Source organism: Vicugna pacos, unplaced genomic scaffold (assembly GCF_048564905.1).
Source record: "Vicugna pacos unplaced genomic scaffold, VicPac4 scaffold_20, whole genome shotgun sequence".
In the NCBI taxonomy this organism is placed as follows: Eukaryota; Metazoa; Chordata; class Mammalia; order Artiodactyla; family Camelidae; genus Vicugna; species Vicugna pacos.
The window spans coordinates 60,295,207-60,321,798 of NW_027328741.1; the positions used below are offsets into that span (position 1 = coordinate 60,295,207).

The window sequence follows — 26,592 nt, forward strand, 5'->3', positions numbered from 1 at the left end:
AATTAAACATATTAATTGTATTATGTGAATGATTTGGGAATTTTGTTTCATGCCAAGTTATATGTTATATATAGCCAAATGGAGCATATATCAAAAAGGGGAGAAATGAGGGCTTTCACATAAACTGACTGTCCGTAACGTAGGTAAAATTTCAATAAAACCAGTCTTCAGGGCAAAAACCTCATCTCGGTGTTACATAAAAATAAATGAAAAACGACTATGTTGATGTACCATTATTTCATGTTACATAATAGCCCCAAACTAACAGTGTTTAACTATGAGGCTTGTAGAAATACTATTCGCTTTATTCACATAAATACAGAAGTGCAGAAATGTTCTAAGGTAGAATTAGCATCTTAGTGGAAATAATACATATTTGAGCATTTTACATGATATATATGTACTGATTCAAAATTTGGAAAAGTAATTTCATAGTAGAACATATGTATGAATGTGAAAGCAAGATGAATGAAAGGAAAAGAATGTGATGTGAGTCTCAGGGATAAAGGCTCAGATGGAAAGGGGAAATCAGGGAATTTTGGAGAAATCGAGAAATTGATGGCATGCCAATTTCCAAGGCTGGGTTGCTTCCACCAAAGGAATAGCAGAGAGAGAGAGGAGAGGCCCAGGAACCCACCCTGGGGAACACCCACAGTATATGTTTGGAAAAAACAGGAGACATTGGCAAAGGACCAGCCAGCAGGCCAAAAGCAGAAACAGACAGAGAGATGGGCTGGGGGTTGAGTGAAGCAGGAACACGGGGTAGGAGGGATGGAAGAGCTGGGTCAAATGCTGCCGAGGGGCCAAGCATGATGAGGAGTCAAAATTGACCACTATATTTAGCAACATGGGGTCACTGATGGCCTTGACAGGGCAGTTTCCATAGAGCGAGGGATCAGGCGAAAAGCCAGAATGGGTGTAAAAGGGGATGGCTCAAGAGAAGATGCAGACAGTGAGTTTAAACAACTCCTTAAAGATTTGCTGCAAAGACACAGGGTGGCAATTGGTGGGGGTGAATTAGGGTCAAGGAGTGCTGTTGGTTTAAGAGGATGGACATTTATATACTGATGGTGCCAACTAGCAGGAGAACAAAATAGATGAGGCAGTGAAAGAGAGGATGGTTTTGGGAGTGACAACCCAGAGAAGATGGGAGGGATGGGGCCTCGGGGACTTTTGGAGGAACTGGCTTTCGATGCCACTTTTAATAAGCGGTGGGGCACCGAGAGTGAGGTCACAGACATCAGAAGGCGAGCGGATGTGCTGGGAGTTGCTTGTGAAATTTCTCTTCTGTTGGCTTGTTTGCTTGTTCAAAGTAGAAAACTAACCTTACCAGCTGAGGAACAAGGAGGAAGAAAGAGTTACTGGAGCCATGAGCAGAAGATAAGAAAGAGCCTTCCAGGGAGAATGGGACAGTAAAAAGGGCAGGGGGAGGCGGGGGAGTGCGCTCCCAGAAAGTTACATTTTCTCTTTGACGTCCCCAAATGTGTGACGTGTTATTACCCTTCCTGCTGTCTACAAAATAAAAATTAATTATGGTTCAGAGGAAATGCTATTTCATTCTAAGAGGCTGCCTGTTTCTCAGGAATGGTCATCTTAAACTGCAAATATTACAAACAATGTTGAAAAGATGAACCTGTGTACCTAAAATCCCCTATTTTCTATTAATCTGTTTACTACTTAGTTCCCCTATCAATAACACATAACAAATACTGCCATGATGGAGGTACACCGATGCTTAAAAGGAAATGAGATCTGTATCCTTTTGCTAAATTCCATGGCTTCCTTAATATGCAGTTCCACTTGGAATTTAGGAATGTCTGGTATAAGAAGTGAGAAACAGTTTGAGAAAATCCCGGCTCAGAATTATACATCACAACCACATCTCACAAGTATATACAGCCGTAAAAAAGTTTAAAAGCAAAACTCCGTAACTACTCTTAAAGACCTTTGCAAACCTGGGCCTGCCAAGATGTTTCCAAACTGGAAAGGAACTCCAATCTCTTGCCTGGTACCGGACCAGAGGCTGGCCAGCCTTTTCTGTAAAAGCAAGAGAGTAAATATTTTCAGTTTTGCAGATCATTTTGTTGTAACCATGCAGGTAGGCAATAAGAAAGCTAAGAGCACTGGGAGATAGGAAACAAACGGGCATGCCCACACTCTCCCTTCCACTCAGGGCAGCTTCTCTGTGGTGGGGAGCTTTGCCACAATCACTTGCTTCTTTTTTCCATTGGTTTCTTTGTTTCCACCTTACTGCTCGAGCTCAGAACTTCAGGTGGGCCTGGTCCTTCAGCATCCATGCAGAGAAGGCTGAGCGGGGTTGGGAACCCCACCTGATGGAGAAGAGAGATTACTGGGAGGGACATTGTGGAGGCCACCATGACACGAGACAATCACACCTTCCGGGGTGAAAGGGAACGAAGACAAGGGAAGGACACAGTAGTGGGACCCCTAGGTCGCCTGCCAGGCTTGTTCTCCCTCCACGGCAACCATGGGGGCCTGGGGGGTGTTGGGCTTCAGCTACGGTGATTAGGATGAAGGGACTCAATATAAAGGACCCTCCAACTCCTCACTAGGTTCCAAACGCAGCCCCTCTAAGTCCACCCTCTGAGTTTCTGGAACTCTGCTGGAAGAATACATGAGCAGGCCAGAACCAGAGCCCAAGCCAAACATGACAGGGGTCTCGTGGGGCTGTAACCCCATGCTCAGTGGTCGGGGACTCCTTGCAAATCTGCAGAAATCCCTGTTCCACCTCATTCCTGGGAGAAACCCCAGATCTCCTCCTGCTCTGTCTGTTCTTCTCTTGAGGCTATTGTCCTGGAGGGATGCTGAGTCATTGAACCTGGTCCTCCAAACGTACATAAGCAGCCTGTTCAATAAAACAAATTATGCACTTTTTCACATTTGCCAGTTTTTTGATTCCAGAAAGGCTGTGGGACTCATTCTCACAGTCTCCTGTGCCCCCACCACATGGTGGCCCTCTGCTCATGTAAACACGATTTCCCACAACTGCACCCTGCCTCCCAGCTTGTCAGAGGGGAGTGTCCCACAAAGACACAGGTGTTTGTGAGGATCCTGTCCCCCAGCAGAAAACCTGCTCCTGGAGCCACGGTCAGGGATCTGGCCTCCTAAGCCGCTCAGCTCTAATTCAAAGCCTAAAGTGGGGGCCCCGAACATTGCTGAATGACTTTCTGAATCACCTGGACTGGAGGGGACTGATTTTCTTTCCAGGAATGGAGGTAGCGCAGCCTCCATTTTCAGGGCTGACCTTGACGATGGATCTAGTTCCCCCGACTGCAACACAGGAAGGAGTGGCCCTTCCATCCCACAGGTTGGAGACCCAACCCAAGGGAGTACTGAAGCAGTGCATTGCTGCCAGGTCCAGCATCCCTGCAGAGTGGCCTCTGCCCTTGAATGACCCCCTTCCCAGGGCCTTTCTTGCCCGGACACCACCACACCCCAGGCTGTGCCAGAGCTCTGGGGCTCTGCGTGTCCAGGGCACACAGGTGGCACCTGAGCCAGGTGTCCCCTGGGCCTCAAGGGAGAGAGGTCTGCTTCTGCATCAGGGGAAGGTGACCCCACAAGGCTGGCAGGACACTCTCAATATGGACCTCCAGGAGCCCTGGGAGCAGTTTCCCTGCAGGTGTTAAGAGCCATCATCAGGAGGGCAGGCCCCTCTTTGTGCAGACCATCCAGCAGTGCTGGGCCCACGTGCTGACCTCAGAAATCTACATGCCCCCACGATTCCCCAGGCAACCTCACAACTTCGTCACTTGGTGACCTGGGTACCACGAGCTCCTTGGCCATCCCATGAGGGTGGTCCTTGCAGGCATGGTCTCCAGGTTCTCCTGTTGAGAAATCCCCCTGGGTTTCTGTGGTCACAGAGCAGACACCAGAAGATTCTAGTCCTGAAGTGACCCCCACAGCAGTCAGCTCCCCTGTGCATGTCCAGGGACAAATGACAGCAATTTATTGCCAGGAACCGTGATTCCATACTAAGTTCAGGATCCTGGTAACTCACTCTGCACCCCAAAAAGCTTCCATGAGAAATGTGTGTATTGGGATGTCTGTGCCCCTAGAAGAGCTGTTCCTGAGGGTTCCTGGGACCCTACAGCCCCTCTCAAGGTTCTCAGATCCTGGGTCTAAATTTCTATCTGCCTCTTTTGGTGTACGGCCACCTGTGTCTCGTGGTCACGGGTCACTTTATTGCATGACTTGGCATGTTCTTAGTGCTCGTCCTCCACCCCTGCACTAGACTCCCAAGATGTTCCCACTGACCCTTGGCTCCCTGGGTGGCTCAGGGGGCCCTAAGTCTGCACCCTTCACTCTCCTCCTCTACCCCCACCTCTGGGGCCACCCCTAGGTGGACTTGGAGGTGTTTGTAAATGAGTCTTACACAAGGACATATCTGGACAAAGCAGGACCCCACCCCCGGAAAACTCACCTGCTCCCTTCTCAGAAGAGGACCCCACAGCCCCACATTGCCTCCCAGGGGTCTGCTCAGGACACAGTCCCCCAGTTCTGGGCAAGGTGTCTCCCTGGAATCCTTGCTTCCAGGAAGAGTCTCTCTGTCCTTCTTCAGAGTTTAGAGGTGTTCCCATGTCCCTGACCACCAAGATGCCCAGCACAGTCCCTTCAGTGACCTGGAGAGACAAGGAACTTATGTGGCCACAGGTCTCACAGGACACACCTGCTGGGACCCCAGGCTAAAGGGCTGTCCTTCTGCCTTCTCAGGTGTGGCTCCCGTGGTATCTTTTTGCAGGGGGCCCAAACGGGGAGTGTGGCCCAAAGCAGTTCATGGGGCTCTCTGGGCAGGGAAGACTTGGGCCAGGTGGCCTTGCCTGGTTTCCCTGCTGGGCCACTCTGAAAACCCCCGCTCCTCTGGCTGTGGCTGGAGGCCCCTCAAACCTCAGGGCGGGGCTCTTTCTCTCAGCCTCCACTGACTCCAAAGCCACGCTGGTGCTGGCGAGGGGAAAGAGCTTTCTTGCCTTCTTTTGGCCAAGTTGCCACAGGTGGATGCTGCGGGGAGCTGGAGAGAGAGGTAGCACTTGCTCAGATGTGAGTGGTTAAGCAATTTGACACCCTGTCAACTAGCCTTAAACATTGGAATGAGGTCTTTCCCGGTAAAGCTGGAAGTTACTTTCAGTAACTTGTCTAAAGATTTCTTTTTTTTTCCCACTTAAAGACTCATAAAACCTCTCCCAGGTCATTCCTGGTATGGACCATTATCCAGGGATCAATCAGGAAATGCAGGAGGAGAGGGGTGGGGGTGGGGGAGAGGGGAGGTTAGATCAGAGCCCACGGAGAGGAGATGCCCCTCCCAGGAGCCTCACACTGGGCAGTGGCTTCTGGCATCCAGCTCTCCTGTTCTCAGGCCCATTCCATCTGCGGGGTTTTCCAAAAACATAATGGTGGAAGGGCCATGGAGGACACCTAGAACTTCCAGAATAGACAGGGGGAGCAGAGTTACCATGCTGGCCCTGGGTTTGGAGACAGACCTGCAGTGGAGACCACGGGCTTCTGAGAAGCCAGTTTCGAAATAAAGGCAGTATGCACTTGAATACCCGGCTCGAGAGAGTGCTTCATCATAGACATGTAATTTACATAGTTCTCACCACTAAATTCTGTGTTCCCAACACGCTACATGAATGACGGCTTCAACACACATTCATTTCTGAGATGTGAAAAAGTGTAGAGCCGCTCTTTCATCCTGCATAATGGGCATGGCTACACTTAAGAACACTTACCAAGATTTCTCAGCAAGAGCCAATTTCGAAATAAAGGCAGTTTGTGCAGGAAAACCCTGTTGGAGTGAGGGCTTCCCCATACACATGTAAGTTATAGAGTTCCCCTCACCATGAAACGCTGTTCCCAACATGCTACATGCATGAAGGCTTCGACACACATTCAGTTCTAAGCTGTTAGCATGTGGAGAGCCGCTCTTTCATTCAGCACAAAAGGCATGGTTACACCCAGGAAGATTTACCCAGATTTCTCAGCTGCTTCCTTCAGCCAGATTCAAAATAAAGGCAGTTTGTGCTGGGAAAGCCTGTTGGAGCGTGTTCAGAGCTGTTTCGGGCTCTGTCCCAGCTGGAGGGTGCAAAGCCCAACCTCCAGAAAGAGGGACCAGGACCCCACCCGCCAGGTGGTGTTGCCTTTGTAGGGGAACAGTGATCTTTGGGTAAGATATATTGCGGCTCTCTCTAAAAACTGCTTTGACTTAAGTTTGCATCCTAGTCACCAGTTCCAGGACAACAGAAAAGGCATACCCTACATCCCTTTGCACTCAACTCTTCCCAAAAGAGCAAATATTTGTCCATGAAAATACCAGCTGCTCTTCTAAGGCCCACTAAATACCCAGCAGTGTGGGCGGTGCACTCTTGATCAGGGACAGGAGGAGAGGGAACAGCGGTCCTCCTGCAGGCTTGGCCTGGTGTGGCAGCTGCGCTGTGGGTGCGTGGTGGGGAGGGAATGCAGGGAATCCTGTTTGAGGGGCCTCTGTGCACGCCTGCATTATAGTCTGAGGCTTCATACAAAGGCTCCAGGCATCCTAACTGGTTAGATACAGCCCCCACCCTTGGGCTGGAACCACCAGGAGATAAGTACCTGTAACAGGGACGGTGCCTGGTGTGGGGAGAGGTCATGGGACACTCCGGGGGCAGGGGCGGTGGTGATGGGGAAGGCAGGGGATGCAGTGAAGGGTGGAGGGAGCAGGGTCCTTTGCTTGGGGGTGCGAGTTCTTTGGGAGACCACAGGGAATGGCACACATCATCCCCACCCTATACCCCAAATTCCTAGCCCCGCCAACACAGGGGCTGCTCTGCACCCTCTCAACGTGGCTCTCCTGTAAGACCGCACCCAACCAGGCATCTGGCACCCTGCCCTACCTCCCCTCTTGGGACAGATCCCGTCTTCTTGGAAACTGCCTAGCAGCGCGTATTCAAGGCCGGCAGCCGGCCTGGCGGATCTGCACTTCAGGTGCCCTACCTGGCCAGCCGTGCCTGCCTGGGCTCAGTCCTCTATCTTGCCCACAGGTAGCCTGGGTCCACTTCCGGTGCAAGCGGAGGCCGCGGAGCCCAGGCTGAGCCCCGCACACAGACAGGTGAGGGTGCCCCCGCCCCGCTGCCCCGCCGCCGCGCCCACTGTTGGCAGCATTGCCCCAGCCTCCGGCCGGTGCCACCTGCAGCTGAGGACCTCCGCGCAGCCCCGCCCGCCCCGGCCCCGCCCAGCTGCCCCATAAGCCTCCCCCCACCCCCGTCCTGGCCGCGCCCTTGCTCCCATTGGCTCCGAAAGTTCTGCCCTTGCACGTCTAGCCTCGGGAGGACGCAGACGCAAGCGCTAGGGGAGGGCCCCGCGGCGTTGCCATGGATAAAGACGCCGCGCTCCTCGCGGGCTGGCGTGCGCTTCTGGGGCAGGCAGCGGGCTCCGGAAGTGTGCAGCTGCCCGGGGCCATGGCGGTGTTTGCTGCTGGGGATGGCGGCTTGCTTGGCCGGGCCACTAGTTCTGGCCGCGTCAGTCGGCGGCCGACATCCTTTCTGGGGCGGCGTCTCACAGACGGTAAACGTACGGCAGCGCCGTTGGCGGGGCCAGTGGACATGGACCGGGGTGGGATCCGGGTTGGTGTGGCAGCCGGGGAGGGCTGAGGTCATGATGGCAGCCCTTCTTGGTGAAACAATAAAATGAATAGCCATTTTCACAAGACCTCTGAGTAAATCTACTAGGGAACTTCATCCTGGACTGAGGAAGAGGACTGGGGAGGAGGGGGCATTCAGGGGCACAGAGAACCATGGGCCACCTGTCCCACGATGGACTTTAGACTCACCCTCACCCTTCAGGAACTACTAAATACACACAGACAGAGTGCTATGGACAAGATTTTTTTTTTTAAACAAATCTCTGAATCCCTAGCAGGTCTTGTTTCTACCCATACACAAATGGCTTATGTGCATAATGTTTCACAAAAGCCTTAAAATATTATCACCCCAACTTGACACATCAAGAAACTGAGGTAGAGAAGTTTATCACATTCTACAAGATTAGAGAGAGGCCACGTCAGACACCGTATTTAAATCCAAGCCCCTGCTCCAGTGCTCACACTAGAAAGTGTGACATACTGCCCCTTTCCTGCCCTCTCCCTGCAATCAATCTCTGAAGAGTCTTTTCTGTGTCACCTGGAATCACAATCACATTCATTTTCCACAAAGAGCTATGTCACTCCTTGGAGGACTTTTCAAAATCTAAAGGGTTGGTTTGAGAGGAGAGATTTGCATTTTCTGTTTCTCAAAGGAAACATGGCTTTAAAAGAAACTGAAAAGTAGTTATCTAGTCTAAGCCCTCATTGTGCAGAGAAAAAACCGGAGGCTCAGAAGAGATGAGGAAAGGGCCTTATTAACAAATATTGCCTCAGTGCAGCACCAAGCCAGACCTGGCACTTCTAGGGGAGGATCTGGAAGGCCCAGGAGAATGAGTGTTAGAAAACAGAAAGAGAAGAAGCATACAAGGCCCCGTCTCTTCACCACCATAACATGAATTTCCACCAAATTACCCAGAATGGGTGCAGCCAATATTAAGTTTGTCAAAAGAGGTTATAGAATTCTCAACCATAGTGGAAATTCCAACATTTACTGTGCTTTTTTCCCAGTTCAAGCATCAATTCAGTGGGCACTCTGTACCAGGGACTACACGAGGCCTGGGGTTCTCCCAAATACAGATCTCTATTACCACGTGTGCAAACCACATTAAGGCCACCAGAAGAAAAGCGCCCACAGATAAGATGGAATTACTGAAACTGAAAGCAGCAAAAGAGCATATATTACTAGGAAAAACGGTGCTCCTAGTAATGGACACATGGACATAGAATGCAAACTGTGTTTAGCAGGCAGGAAAGGGGGGATTAACAGATACAAATTAGTAAATATAAAATAAATGACAAGGACCTGCTACATAACACAGGGAACTATATTCAATTTCTTGTAGTGATTTATACTAAAAACAATCTAAAACATATATATATACATATGCATATGTTTATAACTGAATCTCTGCTGCACACTTGAAAATAACATTGTAAATTGACTACACTTAAATAAAAAATAATTTTAAAAAATAAGTAAAATTAAATGCAACGCCATTAAGAAAAAATAAAAGAACTCTCTAATCCCCTTAACTGTAGGTGGTCGAGAAATCTAGCTGCAAACACCAAGTCCACTGGATCACTCCAGCACTGGCTGTCACTCTTTCTGACCATCAGAGAGTCACTTGCTTCACTGAGGTTACTTTTCTCTTCTGTGAAAGGCTACAGTTGCAACTAACGATGTATAGAATCTCATCATTCACAAGCCCAAAAAGTAGTGAGAACTTCACATGGGCCAGGCTCTTGTCAGATGAAAAGATAGGGTCCCAGATATATTCATGGGTAGAAGAAGTTTATGCCATAAAGGTATAAATTCTTCCTGTTTTGATAGACAGATTCATTTCAATTCTGGTTAGAATTCCTACCAGATTTTTCTTGGAATATAACAAGTTAATTTATGGTCAGGAATAGCCAAGAAATTTCTTTAGAACCACCACTTGGGAGGGGTGGATAGGTCATTCATTTCCACTGCTCTTTCTGAAGTGATGAAAACGTTCTGGAATAATAATGGATGCACCACTGTGAATATGCAAAAAGCTGCTGAATTGTACCATTTAAATGGATGGAATTCATGGTTTGTGAACTATATCACAATAAAACTGTCCTATGAAAATTATTTCTTGACAATTATTTTTCAGTTTATACACTAGTCTGTCCCACAATTTAAGAAAAACTAAAAACCTAAACAAGCCAAACTATGCCAGGAGCACTTTAGGACTGCAATATGCCTGGGTCTCCAAGGCCTCTGGTGGTGCTGTTCCTGTTAACACACAATAGCTGGGCTGGGCTAGTTAGGGACTGTAACTATCTTTTGAAAATCGAGGATCACTCCTTTCACCCTGGGAGAGGGAAGGAAGGAGGATGTCACAGCCTCATGCCTTCAGCACATTTTTAACAGAACCAAGCCCTGCTTTCACCACTGCAATCCCTCTCACTATAAAAACACGTGACATCAACAAGCACCGCCATCATAACACCTGAAAGTGTTCAAGGTACTTACCTGAGGCAGACACATGGAGGGGGGAGACAGAACCTCGCTTAGCAGTGACGCTCCCTTTTCCCGACTCCACCAGGAGAAGCTGGGCGTTAGAGCCGGAGGCTTTCAGCCCAGGTAGCAGCGCCCACGCCACAGAGCTGGTCCTCAGGGAGCGGGAAAGGGAGAGCAGGGCAGCCCCGGGGTCGCGGGGCAGGGAAAGCGGGGAGGGGGACGCGGGCTGCAGCCTCGCTCGGAGGACAGCCCCAGCCACAGTCCCAGGCGCCCGCCCCCGTCCGCGTCCGCAGACCCCGCCCGCCCGGGACACAGACCGCCCAGGGGCGGGGACGGGCCGCCGGACGAGAAGAGGAAGCCCGGGAGGAGAGGACTAGCGGGAGGGAGAGGGGAAGGGGACGCCAGCCGCGGACTGAGGGGATCCCGGCTGGGTGAGAGATGGCAGGTGCACACCAGGCCCTGGACACTGTGGCCGGGACGCCGGGGCAGGTGGCGCTGGCAGAGGGGTCTGGCCTGAGCAATTCATCTGAACACGGGCTGACTAGCGCCCTTGGGGTCTGTGACAGGCGGACCGCCCTCCCGCAGCCGCCTGACCCCTTTCCCAGGAGCCCCCCACCTTGCACTTCCACAGTCAGAGGCCCCGACCCCAGGCAGGAACCAAAGGCCTACCGGGCGACGTAGTTGAGAAGCCTTTGGGCCCGATCCCCGGCTCGGATATGGAGCTCCCAACCAGCGGACCACTTGGCACTGACTGCGCATGCGCAGGAGGGCCAGCGATCCTCTCTGGGTTCTGTGAGAGAAGGTGGGACAGCGAGGGAGGGAGAAGATGGGAGCGGGTGGAGAGGACGGGAAAATTGGAGGGATACAGATGGACAGGATGAGCAGAGAGAAGGAAGGGATCTGGAGAAGGGAGGGTCTTAGAGGAGTTGGAGAAAAAAAGCTTTACCTCTGGGGCACCCCTAGGCGGCAGACCTGCCTCTGTACCCTTCTGTTACCCTTCAAGCCCCGCAGCTCAATTTTACCACCGTGATCCAACCCTCCGTCCGATGCTTCTGCAGAAACCCTAGGGAGATCACACCCGTTGCCCCCACGCGGAGCTGGGTTTTCTGTTGCTCTGAGAACCAAGCACCCGCAGGTGTTGTCGCTCAGAACTACCTTGGGAAGAGCACATATTCCCCTTTTACACGCTGGGAAACAGGCAGGCAGGATCTCTGCCTTAGCTCCACTGTCCCAGGTGTTGGGCTGGCGGGGAGCGGGATGGTACAAGATCAGAGCCCCAGACAGAGCAGACTGCCTGAGTGTTGGTGCATAGTCCCCATCCCTCCTGGGTAAACCATACCCCACCCTAGTGGAAACATCAAGGGCTCACAGTAGTTCCCTGGGTGTGGGAGAGCTGTCCTCATGTGAAGGAAAAGTCCAGCTGGGCTAACAAGCTAAGTCACAAATCTAAGTGTGATAAGTGTCAGTTTACTGATCTAAATTCTGCTGGGCTATCTCGTAAATCTGAAGTTTAGTGTCAGTTTATTGGCCTAACAACCTAACTCGTAATTCCAAGCTCAACAAGTGTCAGTAATGTGATCTGTTACAAATTGATAAGCTCCAGTGTACTTATTCCTTGCTTTTTGTTCTTTGAGCCTTATTGGCTAAGCCCCCTTACTGTAACTAAGCCTTTAAAACCTCATGTGCACGTCTTGGAGGTACTCAAAACTTCGGAGCCGAAGCCCCTCTGAGCCCACCGGCATAATAATTCTGAGTACTCCAACACTCCGATTGGTGCTTTTGTCTTGGCTGGCCTGTTTCCATAACACTCAGCTCCAGTGCCCAGCTTTCTAGGTAGATAGGAGTGTTACCAAGTCGAAATTAATTCTCCTCAGTGCAGGACAGGCCAATAAGTTGGGAGACCAGATGTTGGGGCATGGAATAGCAAGTTTCTGTAGACCTAGATGGCAATCTAATGTCCTGGAAAACCATCTCCCCAAGTCACAATTCAGGCTCCTTTCCTATGTGCTTGGTTAGTGCAAACTTCTTAGTGTAGGAATTCCTTCTTGTTAGAATCCTTTCTTCTTGCAGGTATCTGCGTGGGTCAGATCCCTGTAAACCTCCAACAAAAGAAACGTTATTTTCTATTCTGCAATTTGCTATCTTTTAATGAATGAAAAAGTGTTAAATATCCTTAAAGGTCAGAGCCTTCAGAATAGGGTCTCCTGTTTATTTCAGGCTCTAGGCAACATTGTTTTACAAGCAAGATGAAGCCTAGGTGACAGAGCATAGGGTTAAATTCAAAGGAACAAATCTAATATGGAGTCAGATTTGTTCTGTTATATTACCCGGCCAGATGCCACTTGAGGATTTAAACCCCTTTAAGTTAAAAATAACTAAAATTTTAAAGGAATTTACATACATAGGTGGGAATGTGCAAAGCATATCTGGAAAAGCACCCAAAGGATAGTAAACAGAGGCATCTCCAGAGAGGGCTGAAAGAACAGAGGATGAGGGAAAACATCTTTCACTTGTGTATTTTTGTTCTCTGAGTTTTTTTTAAACCATTTCCTTGTATTTCTTTTTCAGATAAAAGAAATGTGTAATGGAGCAAAGGAGTAATTAGCTTAGCAAATACAGCAGCCATGGAATCACTAGTCATCACTTTTGATTTAAGCCAGAAAGCATTTTTTGACTCTCTCCAATGTGCTCTGTCCTGTTTTAAGACTTCTATTAATATTATTATTATTATTATTATTATTACTATTACTACAACTACTACTAATATTACTATTACTATTATTACTATTATTTTATGAAATAATAACACGGTTTACCTCACCCCTGCCCATGGCTGGTGGAAAACCTACCGAGTTTTTCTTGAGTTGTTTTCCAAGGAGTAGAGATGAGTTTATAAACAGAACACATCTTCAGGGTAATACAGGCAGAGTGCTTTTCCAGCAGGCCAGAGAGCTATGAAGTGTTTTCAACAGAGGCGCCCAGAAGCTGAGAGAGAAAGCCTCCAGGACACTACAAAAAGCTGCCCAAACTGCCGTCTCCATGGTACTACTGAAATAGGAAAGAACAAATCTGACTTCATATTTGATCTGTTTCTTTGAATTTAACAAAGCCAAGTTAATATCCTCCGGTCTTTTCATGGGTTATGATGTCACAGAGGAAACGGACAAGTCAACAAGGAATCACTCTGCCGTGATCCCGGAGCCGGGGAAAGGGATGGGCTGCAAGATGTATGAAGCAGCCGCAACTGTGCCCGTGCTTCTAGGCAGGTATCCAAAATCGCCTCGACAAGGTGTCAAACATTTGTGCCCATGCCCTCATCAACAGACATGTATTAAAGACAAATGGAAACATATAAAAGGCCAATACCCTTGCTGGGTACACCATCCAAAGAACAAAGTCTCAGTTTGACAACTGGCCATCTCGGTTCCATGGGATTCATTCTTGGAGAACCTTAAAAACCACTCTTCTGTCCTCAAGAATTGCTGCATATTTTTCCTATCTTTGGCTCAGGGATGCAGCACGTTCAAGTGAACTTTAATGTCTGCACAGATTTGACTGTCTTTTTCCAGGTTCACTTGTCCATTCCAAAGAGGCTTGAGCTATGTCCATCTTCCGTAAGATCTATTCCCTCCAGTGACAGCTCATTGAGCCTGCAATTAAAAGCCAAGTGAACAAGACTGTCCTCAGCTAAAAAGTTCACCCACCCTTCACTGTTTTCTTAATCTCCTCTCCTGGCTAATTGCAACAGACTAACACCTCCCTCCACCAAGATACCCAACTATATCATTTTTCTCCCCAAAGAGAAAATAAGGTCCATAAAAGAGGAGACAACTCCATAGTCACCTCTGAATTCTTAGCATATAGTAATGTCAATAAATACAACTCAGATTATTGTTAGTTTCCTTTAAAACCTTTCTGGTTATTTGAATGAGACCTTGGAAGAGAGGTGTTTGCTGTCCAGTATCTTGATCCACAAGACTCTGGAGGCCTTTTTCGGAATAGCTGTTCACTGATTCATTCAAAACACAACTTATCAATCAAGGAGTAGCTGTGGTTTTCTGCCAGGAGTTTGTGGTCACTCTCATGCCAGAACAGCTTTAAACTATATCCTTAATTTGGATTTGTTATTTTTCCCCTCTTCCACCAAAATTGACTTTTCTTACTTTCTTGTCTTGAGGAATTTTTTTTTCCTATTTCACCCTTTAGTAAAGCAAGATTCTCAGGATGGGCTTGGCCCATTATATGATCACCCATCCAACTCCTAGTGTGAGAGGCCTGGGGCTCACATCCTTCCCTCCTGTCAAGGCAACTGAAAACCAGTTCAGGAGCCAACCAGCACACCACGGCTTCTAACGCTCACGTATCTCTCAGAAACCCTGCTTTCTCGTTTGTCTTGGCTTCTGAGAATTTTCCCTCACTTTCTTGACAATGAGTTGTGCAGCTTGAAAGATGAGGAAGGAAGGTTTTATTTCTCAATCAGCGTTTTAAGGAACTTGTGTAATGAAGGTTTTCAGGAGTTTCTAGAACCCTCCATTGCCGAGACAGAAAACACACTAGACATTTTCTAAATTTAGTTCTCATGTGCATTTTTTTTTTGCTTTTTTTTTTAACTACTAACAGACATTTTTTAATTAAAAAAAAAATAAGGCCCCAAAAAGAATAGAACACTGAAGGGGCAAACAAATTAACGGGCAAAGACAGAAAAATGATAACTACTCTACAAAGTTAATATAATACATACACTATGTATCAGATCAGCAATTCTCAGTAACAGCTAATTGAAACATGACCATGAGGTAAAATTTCTCTCCTGTCAGGACATGGCCAACAGAAAATACAATTAAACCAACAAACTAATATCCTAAGTCTGGCGAGGTACAGAAGGCTACAAGCTAAATGTGTCTTATTCTAGAAAAGAGGGAGTCTCACCAGCTCTTTTCTGTGGAGCCTGAGCCCACGGGAGGACGGTGAAGTGAGCTCTGTAAGTACACAATTAGCAAAGCGAGTGATGAATAAATAGACGTGAGCTTTGATGACAGGGATAATACTACTATTCGTTTGTCCTTTAAAGTATGACTTCACGTTCAGTGATCAATACTTCAGCGTCCTTAGGAGTTGAGATTTTAGGAAAATGCACAACCTGGGCCCAGATCTCCTCTTTAAGCTCGTGACACTGCAGTTAGTTGTCTCAAAGGCAGCTCCAACTCCACATGCAAAGAGTTGACTTCACGGTGTTCCTCCCATAGCCGTCCTTACCAGGGCCCCTGGTCGGGGGGTAAGGTCTCCCTGCGTCTCCCAACTCAGGCCCATCACTCACAGATGTGAATGGACCCCTCCTTCAGGGACCAGATATCCTCAGACTCCGAGTCCCACTACCCTCAACTGACCTACCAGATACTCACTGGCACTCACTCAGCACTGACTCTCTGCTGGAGACCACACTGCACACTGCACAGTGTATCTCACTGGATCTCCACAATAGTCCTGGGAATTGGGTACATCACTGCTTCAATTGATTAGATAAATTGTTTCACTTCCTTGCGTGCGTCATTCAAACTGACACGGCTACTAAGCCACAAGCCTGGGCCTGAAAACCACTTGAAAATTGGACACTGCTACACCTCGCAGCCACCCTACTCTGACTCATCACATCACCTCCTGCCAAGCCTTCTAAATGTTTCCAAACATTCTAGAAGACAAATATGAACTATGAGAGCACCCCACTCTCCTACTTAAAATCTGTCAATGATGGTTCACTCCCCTTAGGAGAAAGCCCAACCAGGCCTGAGCACAGCCTAAGGCCCCAGCATCCGCTTTCCCTGCACGGCCGCGCCGCCTCACCCACCACGCAGCTCTACACGTGCCATGTCTAGGACAGGGATGCTGACTCCGCACAACCCAGGGCTTGTCTCACTCGAACAATGGTCACCTTCTTCAGTGTTCATCTTCTTCATTGCTGACTCTCACAAAAATGTTTTCTCATGATGAATCAATATCTTTTTCCTTACAACTGCCCATCATTAATAATGAGCTCCTCCCAAAAGAGAGAAGACCTAATTCTCAGTCTCCTTATCTGTAAAGTGAGAATAACAAGGAAATATGTGAGGTTTCAAGAGAAATAATATTCATGTGAGGCTGAGGGACAATTCCATCATACAGTAAGCATTCAATATGTGCTTACTTAATATTAATAAGAATATATTGCATTCTAGCAACCTTCAATCAATGTTTTATGACTTTGTCCAACAGACTACTGACAAACTGTTGGACGAACCACTTTGAGCAGATCAGCACAAGCATACTGGGAGAGGTAAGTGCTGACTCCAGTTACAGCTGCAGCCACCCAGCACTACGGGGCGGGGGCAGTTTGCTCAAACTCTTACATGTTGCTTGAGCATTTAGTTCTCATTATAGAATAAAGACAGTTGTTCTTTAGTCAAAGCTCCTGAAACATAAATCTTCAAAGATTGATGCAAATTAGGTTTCAAGTACAACACTCTCACTAGAATTTATTTGAAAATTATAGTCTTAGCTACTCCACACATCAAAAGGGCATAATCTTAATGTATCTGACTAAATACACTGAAAGGGTTGTTTAAAAGTAATTAAGAAGAAGCCATTCAGAATAAGCTCTCAGTATCATCTGCACAAAGACCCACCCAAGGGTCTCATTTCTCACTTCCACATAGGTGTTTTCAAGTAGCTTACCTTGGGTCTTGGTTTCTTATAACACGGGGCGGGGAATAGTTGTGGATAGATTTATGTAGCAAATATATACCAAGGGTATTTGTTGTGAAGGAATTCTACAAATAAGAAGATTGATACATAGTCCCACCCATAAGAAATTCAGCCTTTCCATTTACAACAGCATTAAAAATAAAGTGAGAGATACATTTAACAAAAATTTACAAGATTTGTACATTGAACTTTTTGAAGTATCACCAGAATAAATTTTAAAAGATCTACATATATGGAAGACATCCCATTTTCATGGAATGATTGACAATATTATTAAAAATGTTAAGAATCCTCAAAGTGAACTATATATTCAGTGGAATCCCTATCAAAATTCCAGCTGACTTCTATGCAAAATTGAAAAACTGATCCCAAAATTCACATGGACGTGCAAGGGGCCCAGGACAGCAAAAACAACCTTGAAAAAGAAGAGTAAAGTTGGAGGACTCACTTTAAAGTGTACTAAAATGCTATAGTACTAAGTCAGTATGATACTGACATAAGTTTGGATAAATAAGTCTAAGAGACACAATAAAAACCCACGGGGAAAAACTTACATTTACAGACACTTTTCCACCAGGGGGCCAAAAACACTCCATTGAAAGAATAGTCTATTCAACTAATGGTTCAGGGACAGCTGGGTATCTGCAGGCAAAAGAATCAATCTGGAATCTGAACACCCATATTTTATATAACAAATAAAATTAATTGAAAATAGATCACAGACAGAAATGTAAAAATTAAACCTATAAACTTTCTAAAAGAAGACACAGTATAAATCTTTGTGGGCCTAGGATAGGCTTTGGTTTCCTAGATACAAAACCAAGAGCACAAGTGATAGAAGGAAAAAGCAGATAAACTGGACTTCATCAAAACTAAAACCTTTTTCTTACAAAGGACATCATCAAGAAAGTGAAATGACAGGGGAAAAGGGTATCTCAAGTCAGAGAGTGCGTGCTTTGCAAAAAAATAAAATAAATCTTTACATCAAACTACCTCCCTTGTAAAGAAATTGTTTTAATGTTTAAAAAAATATAGTTAAAGGACAATGTGCAGAATAGAAGAAAAATTTTGCAAAGCATGTATCTAATAAGAGAGTAGTATCCAGGATATATAACGAATGCTTACAACTGAACAATACAAAAAAATACACCCAATTTTTAAATTTACCACGAATTTAAATAGATATACAAATGGCCAATAATCATATGAAAAGATGCCCAGCATCACTAGGGAACTCAAAAACAAAATGAGATCTCATTTTACACCCACTAGGATGGTTATAACCAAAACATGGACAATAACAAATGTCGTTCAGGAGGCAGAGAAACCTCATATGCGGCCAGGGGAAAGGAACAATGTTGCAGCTTCTTTGGAGAAGTCTGGTATTTCCTCAAAAGCTTAGAGTTATATGTCTCAGCAATTCCACTCCTACATATAGAGTCATCTCTCAATATCCTTGGGGGGTTGGTATCAGGAACCCCACACCCTGGATACCATAATCCAAGGATGTTCGAGTCCCTTTACAATCAACCATCTGGATTCATGTAGTGGAAACTACAGATATGGCGGGGCAAATGTACAGCCAACAGAATGAAAACATATTCTCATAAAAAATTTCACATCAATATTCATAGCAGTATCATTCAGAGTAGCCAAAAGTTACTAACAATATCCATCCATCAATGAACGGATAAACAAAATTACCAAGAATAGGCCCACAAACTTTTGGTCATTGAAACTTTGACAAAGGAGGTGAGAACATACAATGGAGTAAAGACAGCCTCTTCAGCAAATGGTGTAGGGAAAACTTAACAGCTGCATGTAAATCATTGAAGTTAGACTACTCCCTCACAGAATATACAAAAATGAATACAAAATGTGTTAAAGACTTAAACATGTAGACAAGACACTATAAACCTCTTAGAAGCAACCATAGGCAAAACATCTTACATACATCTCAGCAATGTTTTCCTAGAGCAGTCTACTCAAGCAATAGAAAAACAACCAAAAATATACAAGAGGGATCTAATTAAACTTACAAGCTTTTGCACAGCTATGGAAACAGTAAGCAAAACAAAAAGACAACCAACCTATGGAATGGGAGAAAATATTTACAATAAGTGAAACTGCTAGGGGCTTAATTCCCAGAATATGTACACAGCTTTTACACTTAATAAGAAAGAAAAACAAACAATTCAATTCAAAAATTGGCAGAAGTCCTAAAGAAACATTTCTCCAATGAAGACGTACAAATGGCCAGTAGCCACATAAAAAAATATTCAATATCATTATCAGAGAAATGCAAATCAAAACTGCAATCAAGTATCACCTCTCACCAGTCAGAATAGCCATCATTCAGAAGTTCACTGACAATAAATACTGGAAAGTCTGCGGAGAATTGGGAACACACCTACACTGTGGTGGGGATACAGTTTGGTGGAGCCATTGTGGAAAAGTGTATAGATGTTCCTCTAAAGACATAAAATTGACCTCCCAGATGACCCAGCAATCCCACTCCTGGGCATATATCCAGAAGGAACCCTAATTGAAAAAGACACCTACACCCCAATGTACACAGCAGCACTATTTACAATATCAAGACATGGAAGCAACCGAAATGTCCACTGAGAGATGACTGGATAAAGAGGTTGTAGCATATTTGTCCAATAGACTACTATTCAGCCATAAAATAATAATAAAATAATGACATTGGCAGCAACATCAATGGACCTGGAGAATGTCATTCTAAGTGAAGTAAGCCAGAAAGAGAAAGGAAAATATCACATGAGATTGCTCACATGTGGACTCTAAAAAAAAAAATAGAAAGAAACAAAAAAATAAACTTATCTACAGAACAGAAACAGACACAGAGACATAGAAACCAAACTATGGTTACCAGTGGGGAGAGGGTGTGGGAAGGAATAAACTGGGAGTTCAAGATTTGCAGATACTGAGTATGTAAAGAATAAACAGCAAGTTTATACTGTATAGCACAGGAGAATATATTTAATATCTTATAGTAACTTATGTTTAAAAAGAGGATGAAAATGAATACAGGTAGGTTCCTATTTAGCTGAAGTGTTGTGCTGTACACAAGAAACTAACACAAAATTATAAACTAACAAGACTTCAATGAAAATATTTTTAAATAGACCAAAAACGAAAACAAAGGAAAAGGATATTATCAAGCAAAAAGAATAAAGTACTGATTCAGGCTACAATTATGGATGAACCTTGAAACTTTATGCTAAAATAAGCCAGACACAGAAAGCCAAATAGTGCCCTTTAAAGTGAACTGTATCTAAGCGTTTATTGTACTACTCCTGTAAATTTTCCAGAGGTTTGAAATCTATCAATATCAAAATAAAATGTATTATGCATTAAAAACTTAAAACGCTTCCTCACAGGAGGGCTTTAATTATTAAATGCAGAAACGCATATAAAGCTCTTGGAAAAACAATTTGCACGTCCACACACAGTCACTGCTGTCACTGCCACTCAGAGGGTGGTGACAGTGCTGATGAGAGCTGCCTCCACTCGCTCCCCTGCAGAAAGGAGTGAAGGCCTGAGCTCTGACAGGCAGGGTGAGCGTGAACCTGAGTCATACACAGCCACGTTCCAGACTCTGCGTTACCCAACTTTCTTATACAAACTGCAACATGTAATGTAAACACGCTAGAGGGATGTATCTTACAACACAGGGAATACAGACAATGTTTTACAGTAACTATAAATGGAGCATCTATTGTACACCTGAAACTAATATCATATTTTAAATCAGCTATATTTTTATGAAAAATTAAAAAATATTTTTAAAATGCTATCACTTTAATATTCAATTCGGTTTTTAAGTTACTACTAAACAGCTCAGAATGTATAAAAGCATTTAATTGTGCTGTTTGCTTACATATTTATTTACATTCAGCCTCTTGCTAAAAGAGAATTTAAACAATTCTGTTAAACACAGCTTAACAACCATAACAACAAAAGGCAAAACGGAGAGTGAAGAGAAAATGGAGATTCAATACTTAAATGAAACCAGGGGGAAGTAAACTCATAAAAATGGATTCCATGAAGTCAGGGCAAGTGTTAAGGCTGAGTAGAAATTCAGCTGTAGGATTCTTGGCAGCGAAACCAAAAAGAAAAGATGATGGGGCGGGTGGTAGAGCGTGTGCTTAGCGTGCACGGGGTCCTGGGTTGAAGCCCCAGGGCTTCCACTAACAGGTAAATACATCTAATTAACTGCCCCCCTAAAAGATCACCAAAGAAAAGAAAAAGAGAAATTTCTTTCCCAAAGAACCCTGATATTAAATTTGGATTAAATATTAAAAAAAAGAAAAAAAGAGAAATTCAAAAGATAAGTGACACTGAAGGAAAACCACAGCTGGCCTAACAAGCTAAGTCACAAATCAAAGTGTGATAAGTGTCGGTTTCCTGATCTAAGTTTTGCTGGGCTACCTGGTAAATCTGAAGTTTAGTGTCAGTTTACTGGGCTAATAAGCTAACCCGAAAATCCAAGGTCAACAGTTGTCAGTAACGTGATCTGTTCCAAATTGATAAGCTTCAGTGTACTGATTCCTTGCTTTTTGTTGTTTGAGCCTTATTGGGTATTAGCCCCATACTTGTAATTAACCCTATAAAACCTCATGTGCACGTCTTGGAGGTGCTCAGAGCGTTGGAAAAGAAACCCCTCTGAGCCCGCCAGCGTAATAAATCTCAGTGCTCCAACCCTCTGTGTGATTCTTATTTCTTGGCTGGCCTTTTGTTTCCATAACAACACAAGCGATAATGCCCGTGAGATAAATCTGGGGAGGCTGCTGGTAAGTCGCCATGTCTCACGTGGGAAAATCTGAAACATCCTTCTCACCACTCAGAGTCATCATAAGCCCACACCACACCTCCTGCCGTTAAATGCAGGAGCACGGTTAGGGCCCGGCCTTTGCTGTCTTTGTGTCATCACAGTGATACAGGATGGAAGGGGGAAGAGCACAGCCATTCAAGGAAGGCCGCAGCAATTGACATCAAAATGGTGAAGGATTCAACCCCCAATAGGCCTTGAGGCTCAGGATGAAGAGATTTAACTTCTAGCAGATCTTGAGCTTCAGTAAACATCCATTGTAATAGTAACCTGGTGAATAACATGCCCCAGGCACCATGGCAGTCCCAATGATAGCCACAAAAGGTCAAAGGGTGGGAAATGGCCAACTCCCTGGGAATCCTAGCCCCTTGCCCTAAGGCTGGTCCTTCTACTTATTAGCATATGAAACCACCAAGCCCAAGAAAACAAGCAACACAGCGCCACCTCGCGGTCACCACTCTCTGTCCCTCTTTGGAGAAGACAGACCTTCTGTCTGTGGGGTGTGTACCTACTTCTAATCTGTGCATGAAACCCCCACACCTCGTGACGTTTCTCTTGCATTTCAATGTATCTGTCTGAATATATATACCTTTACTCAACACTGGCTTGCTCTTGAATTCTTTACTGCATGAAGTCAAAGAACAAAATCTGGTGGGGCACATCCCAGGGGCTCAACGAAAGCCTGGGACACAGCCCTTCTCATGCCCAACGTTTTTTATTCTTGTATCAACAGGACTGGGCTGTGAAGTGACGTCTGAGGCCCCAGCTAAGGGACAGAACCAGCTTCCAGGGTTCCAATTTGCGGGCAGCCTCTCCCCCAGCTTGGGCCTTGGGGTCTGCCCGGTTCTCTGTGTTTCTCTGTTGTGCTGACTCCCCAGCCATACAGCGTACTCCTAGGCCTGTCCCCACAAAACCCTTCTCTCCAAAATACAAGCACGTCATGTCACAATCCTCTTGTTCAACCAGGAAATGTTCAGCCCACTTTTTTCCTCCCCAATAAATTACCCAACTGTCCTCCCTCCCATCACATCACTTCTTTCTTTGTGAGAACTCTGCACTCGCCACACCCCATCATGAACACAGGTGTCTTGCTGGCTGTGACCGAGATGTTTCTTTCTCACACAGCAAGCGTCCTTTCACTTTCCCCTTGTTACCTTAAAAAAGCCTTTCCTGAGTCACCCACCCCTCTGATTATGAACTCACAATGTGCTGAAGTTGCAGTCACTATGTGCATACATCCCAGTTTTGGCTAGGTTTCCATCACAAGATCTTCATTAAGGAGCTGCATCAAGAAGTTATACAGGGTATTCTTACATCAGAGTGGAGGAACCTGCAAAAAATTTAAACGGCTTTGAAGAGAGTGTTAACCAGGGACAGAGATGTCGCGGGTTCTAGTCAAAAGTGTCATGAGGAAAAATGTTCTCCCAAGGCTCAGAGTGGCTTCTGAACACAGAATCCTCAGGGAGGAGGTGACAGGCAGTGATTAGGGTGGGTGATACAGGTTACGCTCCCCCAGCTGGGGAAGAATAGGCTTTTTTCTTGTTTTCCAAACAATTTCTTACTATCTTTTTCTCTTATTGCCACATACCATTTCCTACGAATTAAGCATATCAATGTCAGTCATTTGGGCCACTTGGGAGAAGCTACACGATGCCATTCACAGGGATGGGGCATGACAGCCACACCAGTCTAGGTTGAAAGACCAGTGGGGGTATTTGCAAGGTAATCACGGGCATGCAACAAACTCCCCAGCTTCAATGACCTCATCTCAAAGCTGGGGTCAATAAAACTACCAAGCAAATTGCGTGAAGATTATGGCCAATGTTTACTAGGTAAGTGCCCGTGAAAGCTGCCGCTTAATGGGGAATGAGTAAGATCAACGAGGTCCTGTCTACCTGCCCACATGCGCCCTGCCTTCCTGCCTTGCTGCAACAGCAGAACTTGTTTAGCTGAGATGAACACCCCCAGAGCAGCCCAGACGGGAAAGCTCCCAGCTCTGCACGGCGAGACGTGTTCCTTTCCTTCTCAGAGCTGATCACAGTTTGCTGTCGTCTGTTTTTATGTTTATCCCTTTTGTAACTCCCTCTCCTCCGGAGTTTTTGCTCAAGCAGCACAGGGCCAGGTGTGTCTTGGGTCCTGCCGGATATTCTGGGCAGGGAAACAGCCAACTCCATATCTGGCTCTGGTGCTGAACGGAGAGAGCAGAAGGCCCAGGGGCCCATGCTGAACTGAGGCCCCTGCACCCAAAATTATGGTCTGACCTTGGGCAAATTACACAGTCTTCTTTACCCTGAGATTCCTCATCTGTCCATGAAAATAACTGCCCATGTCACACAGAGTTACAAGTATTAAAGGAAATCAACAAATTCACAACCTAGCCAAGGGGCTACAAGTGCATCCTCAACAGACAAATGCTGCCTTTACGGCTCTGACGCACGCTAAGCGGGGCGGCCCCACACAGTGAACACTGCTAAGTGCCAGGGTGTTAAATGCTTCATGTGTGCTATAATACTCTTTAGATCTTACAACAATCCCAGGAAGAAATGAATATTATCATGCCCATTTCACAGATTCACCAACAGGTTGAGAGTATGCATTCTATTCCAAGGCCCTATGGTGAAGAAATGGCAATTTAAACCGGAATCTGGGCCCAGGCCTTGGCTCCATCTCTCTCCCATCCACCTGACCACTTGCCTATGAATTCCACCTGTCCAATATAAAAGTTTGCAGCCGGCCATCTCTTAAAAGCAATGTGTGCCACCGTTTGTCAATGTTGTTTAATTACCATAAACTGTTCTCAGAAACCACTACAGTAAAGAAAGTTGGACTTAAGGAATTCTGCATTGCGTTCTCCTGCAATGTGCAGGATCCCTTTCCTACACCTCCAAATCCAAGTGTATGCTTCCTCCGTGTTTATGTTTGCACACGGCTTATTAAAGCAGAAGGTATCTGCAGTAATTCCATCTCGGTTGCTTTCCAAGTTTGCAGATTATCCATATTCGGTCTGTGAACGAAAATACTACAATGTGAATGAGAATACTGCAACCATGTCAGTAAACAAAGAATACTGATACCAAGTCATTAAAGGCTTCCGCCACTCCCCGGCGAGGACAGGCTTGCAGCCCAGCCACTGCAGCAACTCACAATGGTGCCCTCTGAGCAGACTCAGAATAAGAAAGGACGGGCTACTGGCCCGAGATAGCTAGGTGCTTGTCTAAAAAATGAATTCAGTGAGTCCTAATATTTGCTTCCTCCCATTCATACAAAATCACTAAATTCTTGAACTTGAGATACCTGGCTTTCTTTAGATAACAGGTAATCTTTTATTGTTCCAACAACCTGGTCTTTGTTGTAAAGCTCCTATATATCCTAGCTCTTCCTCAACCTCTTGGGAGCAGTCCCTCAGAGAGTTCTGAGAGACGGTCATCCTGGCTCGAGTCCTCCCGCCAAATGAAACATAACTCTTAACTTTTAGGCTGCACGTTTATTTCAGTCAACAGTTTTGGACACCATGAAGCACCACAGCAGATTTCTCTCCACCTGAACTCTCCAAGTAACCGGAGCCTTGGTACCAGCAGTGGCCCTTTGTGCTCATCCGCCTCCTCGGGGGGTCCAGATGAATTTGGCTGAGTCTCTCCTGGTTCTCAGATCTCACATATTGGTTGATGATCCTAAGTTTTATCTGGCGGTGTATCCAGGTACGTGGCCCTCCAGTTGAAAGAAACTGAGGTGAATTACCCACCCAGTGGAGACATCCCGAGTGGGTCCAAGTTGAAAGACACTGGGTTCAGGACTGAGTGGTTAGGTAAGAGGCTGGTCTAATGTTTTCCTCAATTTGGTTACCTCCATTGAATTTTTCAGGATAAAAGTAAAACTCTTATGAGGAAACTTTCAACTCCAAATTTTGGACCATCCTCCTGGCTGGTAACAGCATTCTCGGGTGACAGGGAATCTTCCAGGAGTGGTAGACACAAAGACTTCATGCCACAGAGTTGTCCCTCTGGGAAATCTTACTAGCAAATTTATTCTGAGAACCCGACCTTACAATGGGGAATAGAACTTTCAAAAAAAAAATAAAGAACAGAAAAGAAAAGAAAAAGAAATGACAGATTGCCAGTCTCCAAGTAAAACCCCAGCCAGATTTATGTACATACAAAACTTACAACATTAATCGGGAATAAGAAAAAAAAAAACTCACTCTGGAAATAACCAGGCCTGATAAAAACATTTTTTGGCATTCTGAACTTATAAAAACAAAATCCCCTTTAGTGGGAACTTGGATTTCTCTTCCTGTGTCCTTGAAATGTAAACGTTTTATCTTTCTCTGGATGTTTTAAGTGTGTGCATGTAAGTATATATATGTTTAGTTTAGTTTTTAAAGGAAACCTTGGACTCTGCCATACAAAAGTTCAAGTATTGTGTACATACGGTGGCCACGCAAATAAATTGGGATTCTAAGCAATTCTTTGATTGTACCAATTTTCAGATATTTTGCCATCTTAAACTTTGTTGCATCAGCCTGGACCACGAAGGCTTTAAGCTTTTGGAGAGTAAACCTTTGAATTTTATTTAGGCAACACCCCGACTCTCATGTGGAAGGGCCTCTTCATCTTATTGGTTTAAAATCACTATATATATATATATATATATATATATATATATATATATATATATTTATTTATATATATATAAATTGATGGCCATATGATGGATTTTTTAATTTGGAAAAACTTTTTAATTGGTGAAAGTTTAAAGAGATCTCATTATAAACGGCTGTTTTATTGGTACCTATTAAAATAAAGTTTAAATGCAGAAAAATATATCTAATGGTTAACCTAAGAACTCAGATATAAAAATATAACTGGTTTGAAAAGCTAC

General features: G+C 45.3%; 1 protein-coding gene across 1 annotated transcript in view; it reads right to left on the minus strand.

Moving 5' to 3' along the window:
• The window catches only part of LOC140693775 (uncharacterized), a 44,860-nt gene that overhangs the window by 3,006 nt on the left and 15,262 nt on the right, over nt 1–26,592 (minus strand). Inside the window, exons 1-7 of the mRNA XM_072957433.1 lie at nt 10,735–11,148; nt 10,131–10,270; nt 4,839–5,026; nt 4,442–4,640; nt 3,755–3,845; nt 2,750–2,866; nt 1,988–2,330 (exon numbers count right to left, since the gene is read on the minus strand). Coding sequence (XP_072813534.1) covers nt 2,261–2,330; nt 2,750–2,866; nt 3,755–3,845; nt 4,442–4,640; nt 4,839–5,026; nt 10,131–10,270; nt 10,735–10,877 — 948 coding nt within the window. The 5' untranslated portion in view covers nt 10,878–11,148 and the 3' untranslated portion in view covers nt 1,988–2,260. Of the gene's footprint in view, nt 2,331–2,749; nt 2,867–3,754; nt 3,846–4,441; nt 4,641–4,838; nt 5,027–10,130; nt 10,271–10,734 lie in introns of the transcript that reaches the window.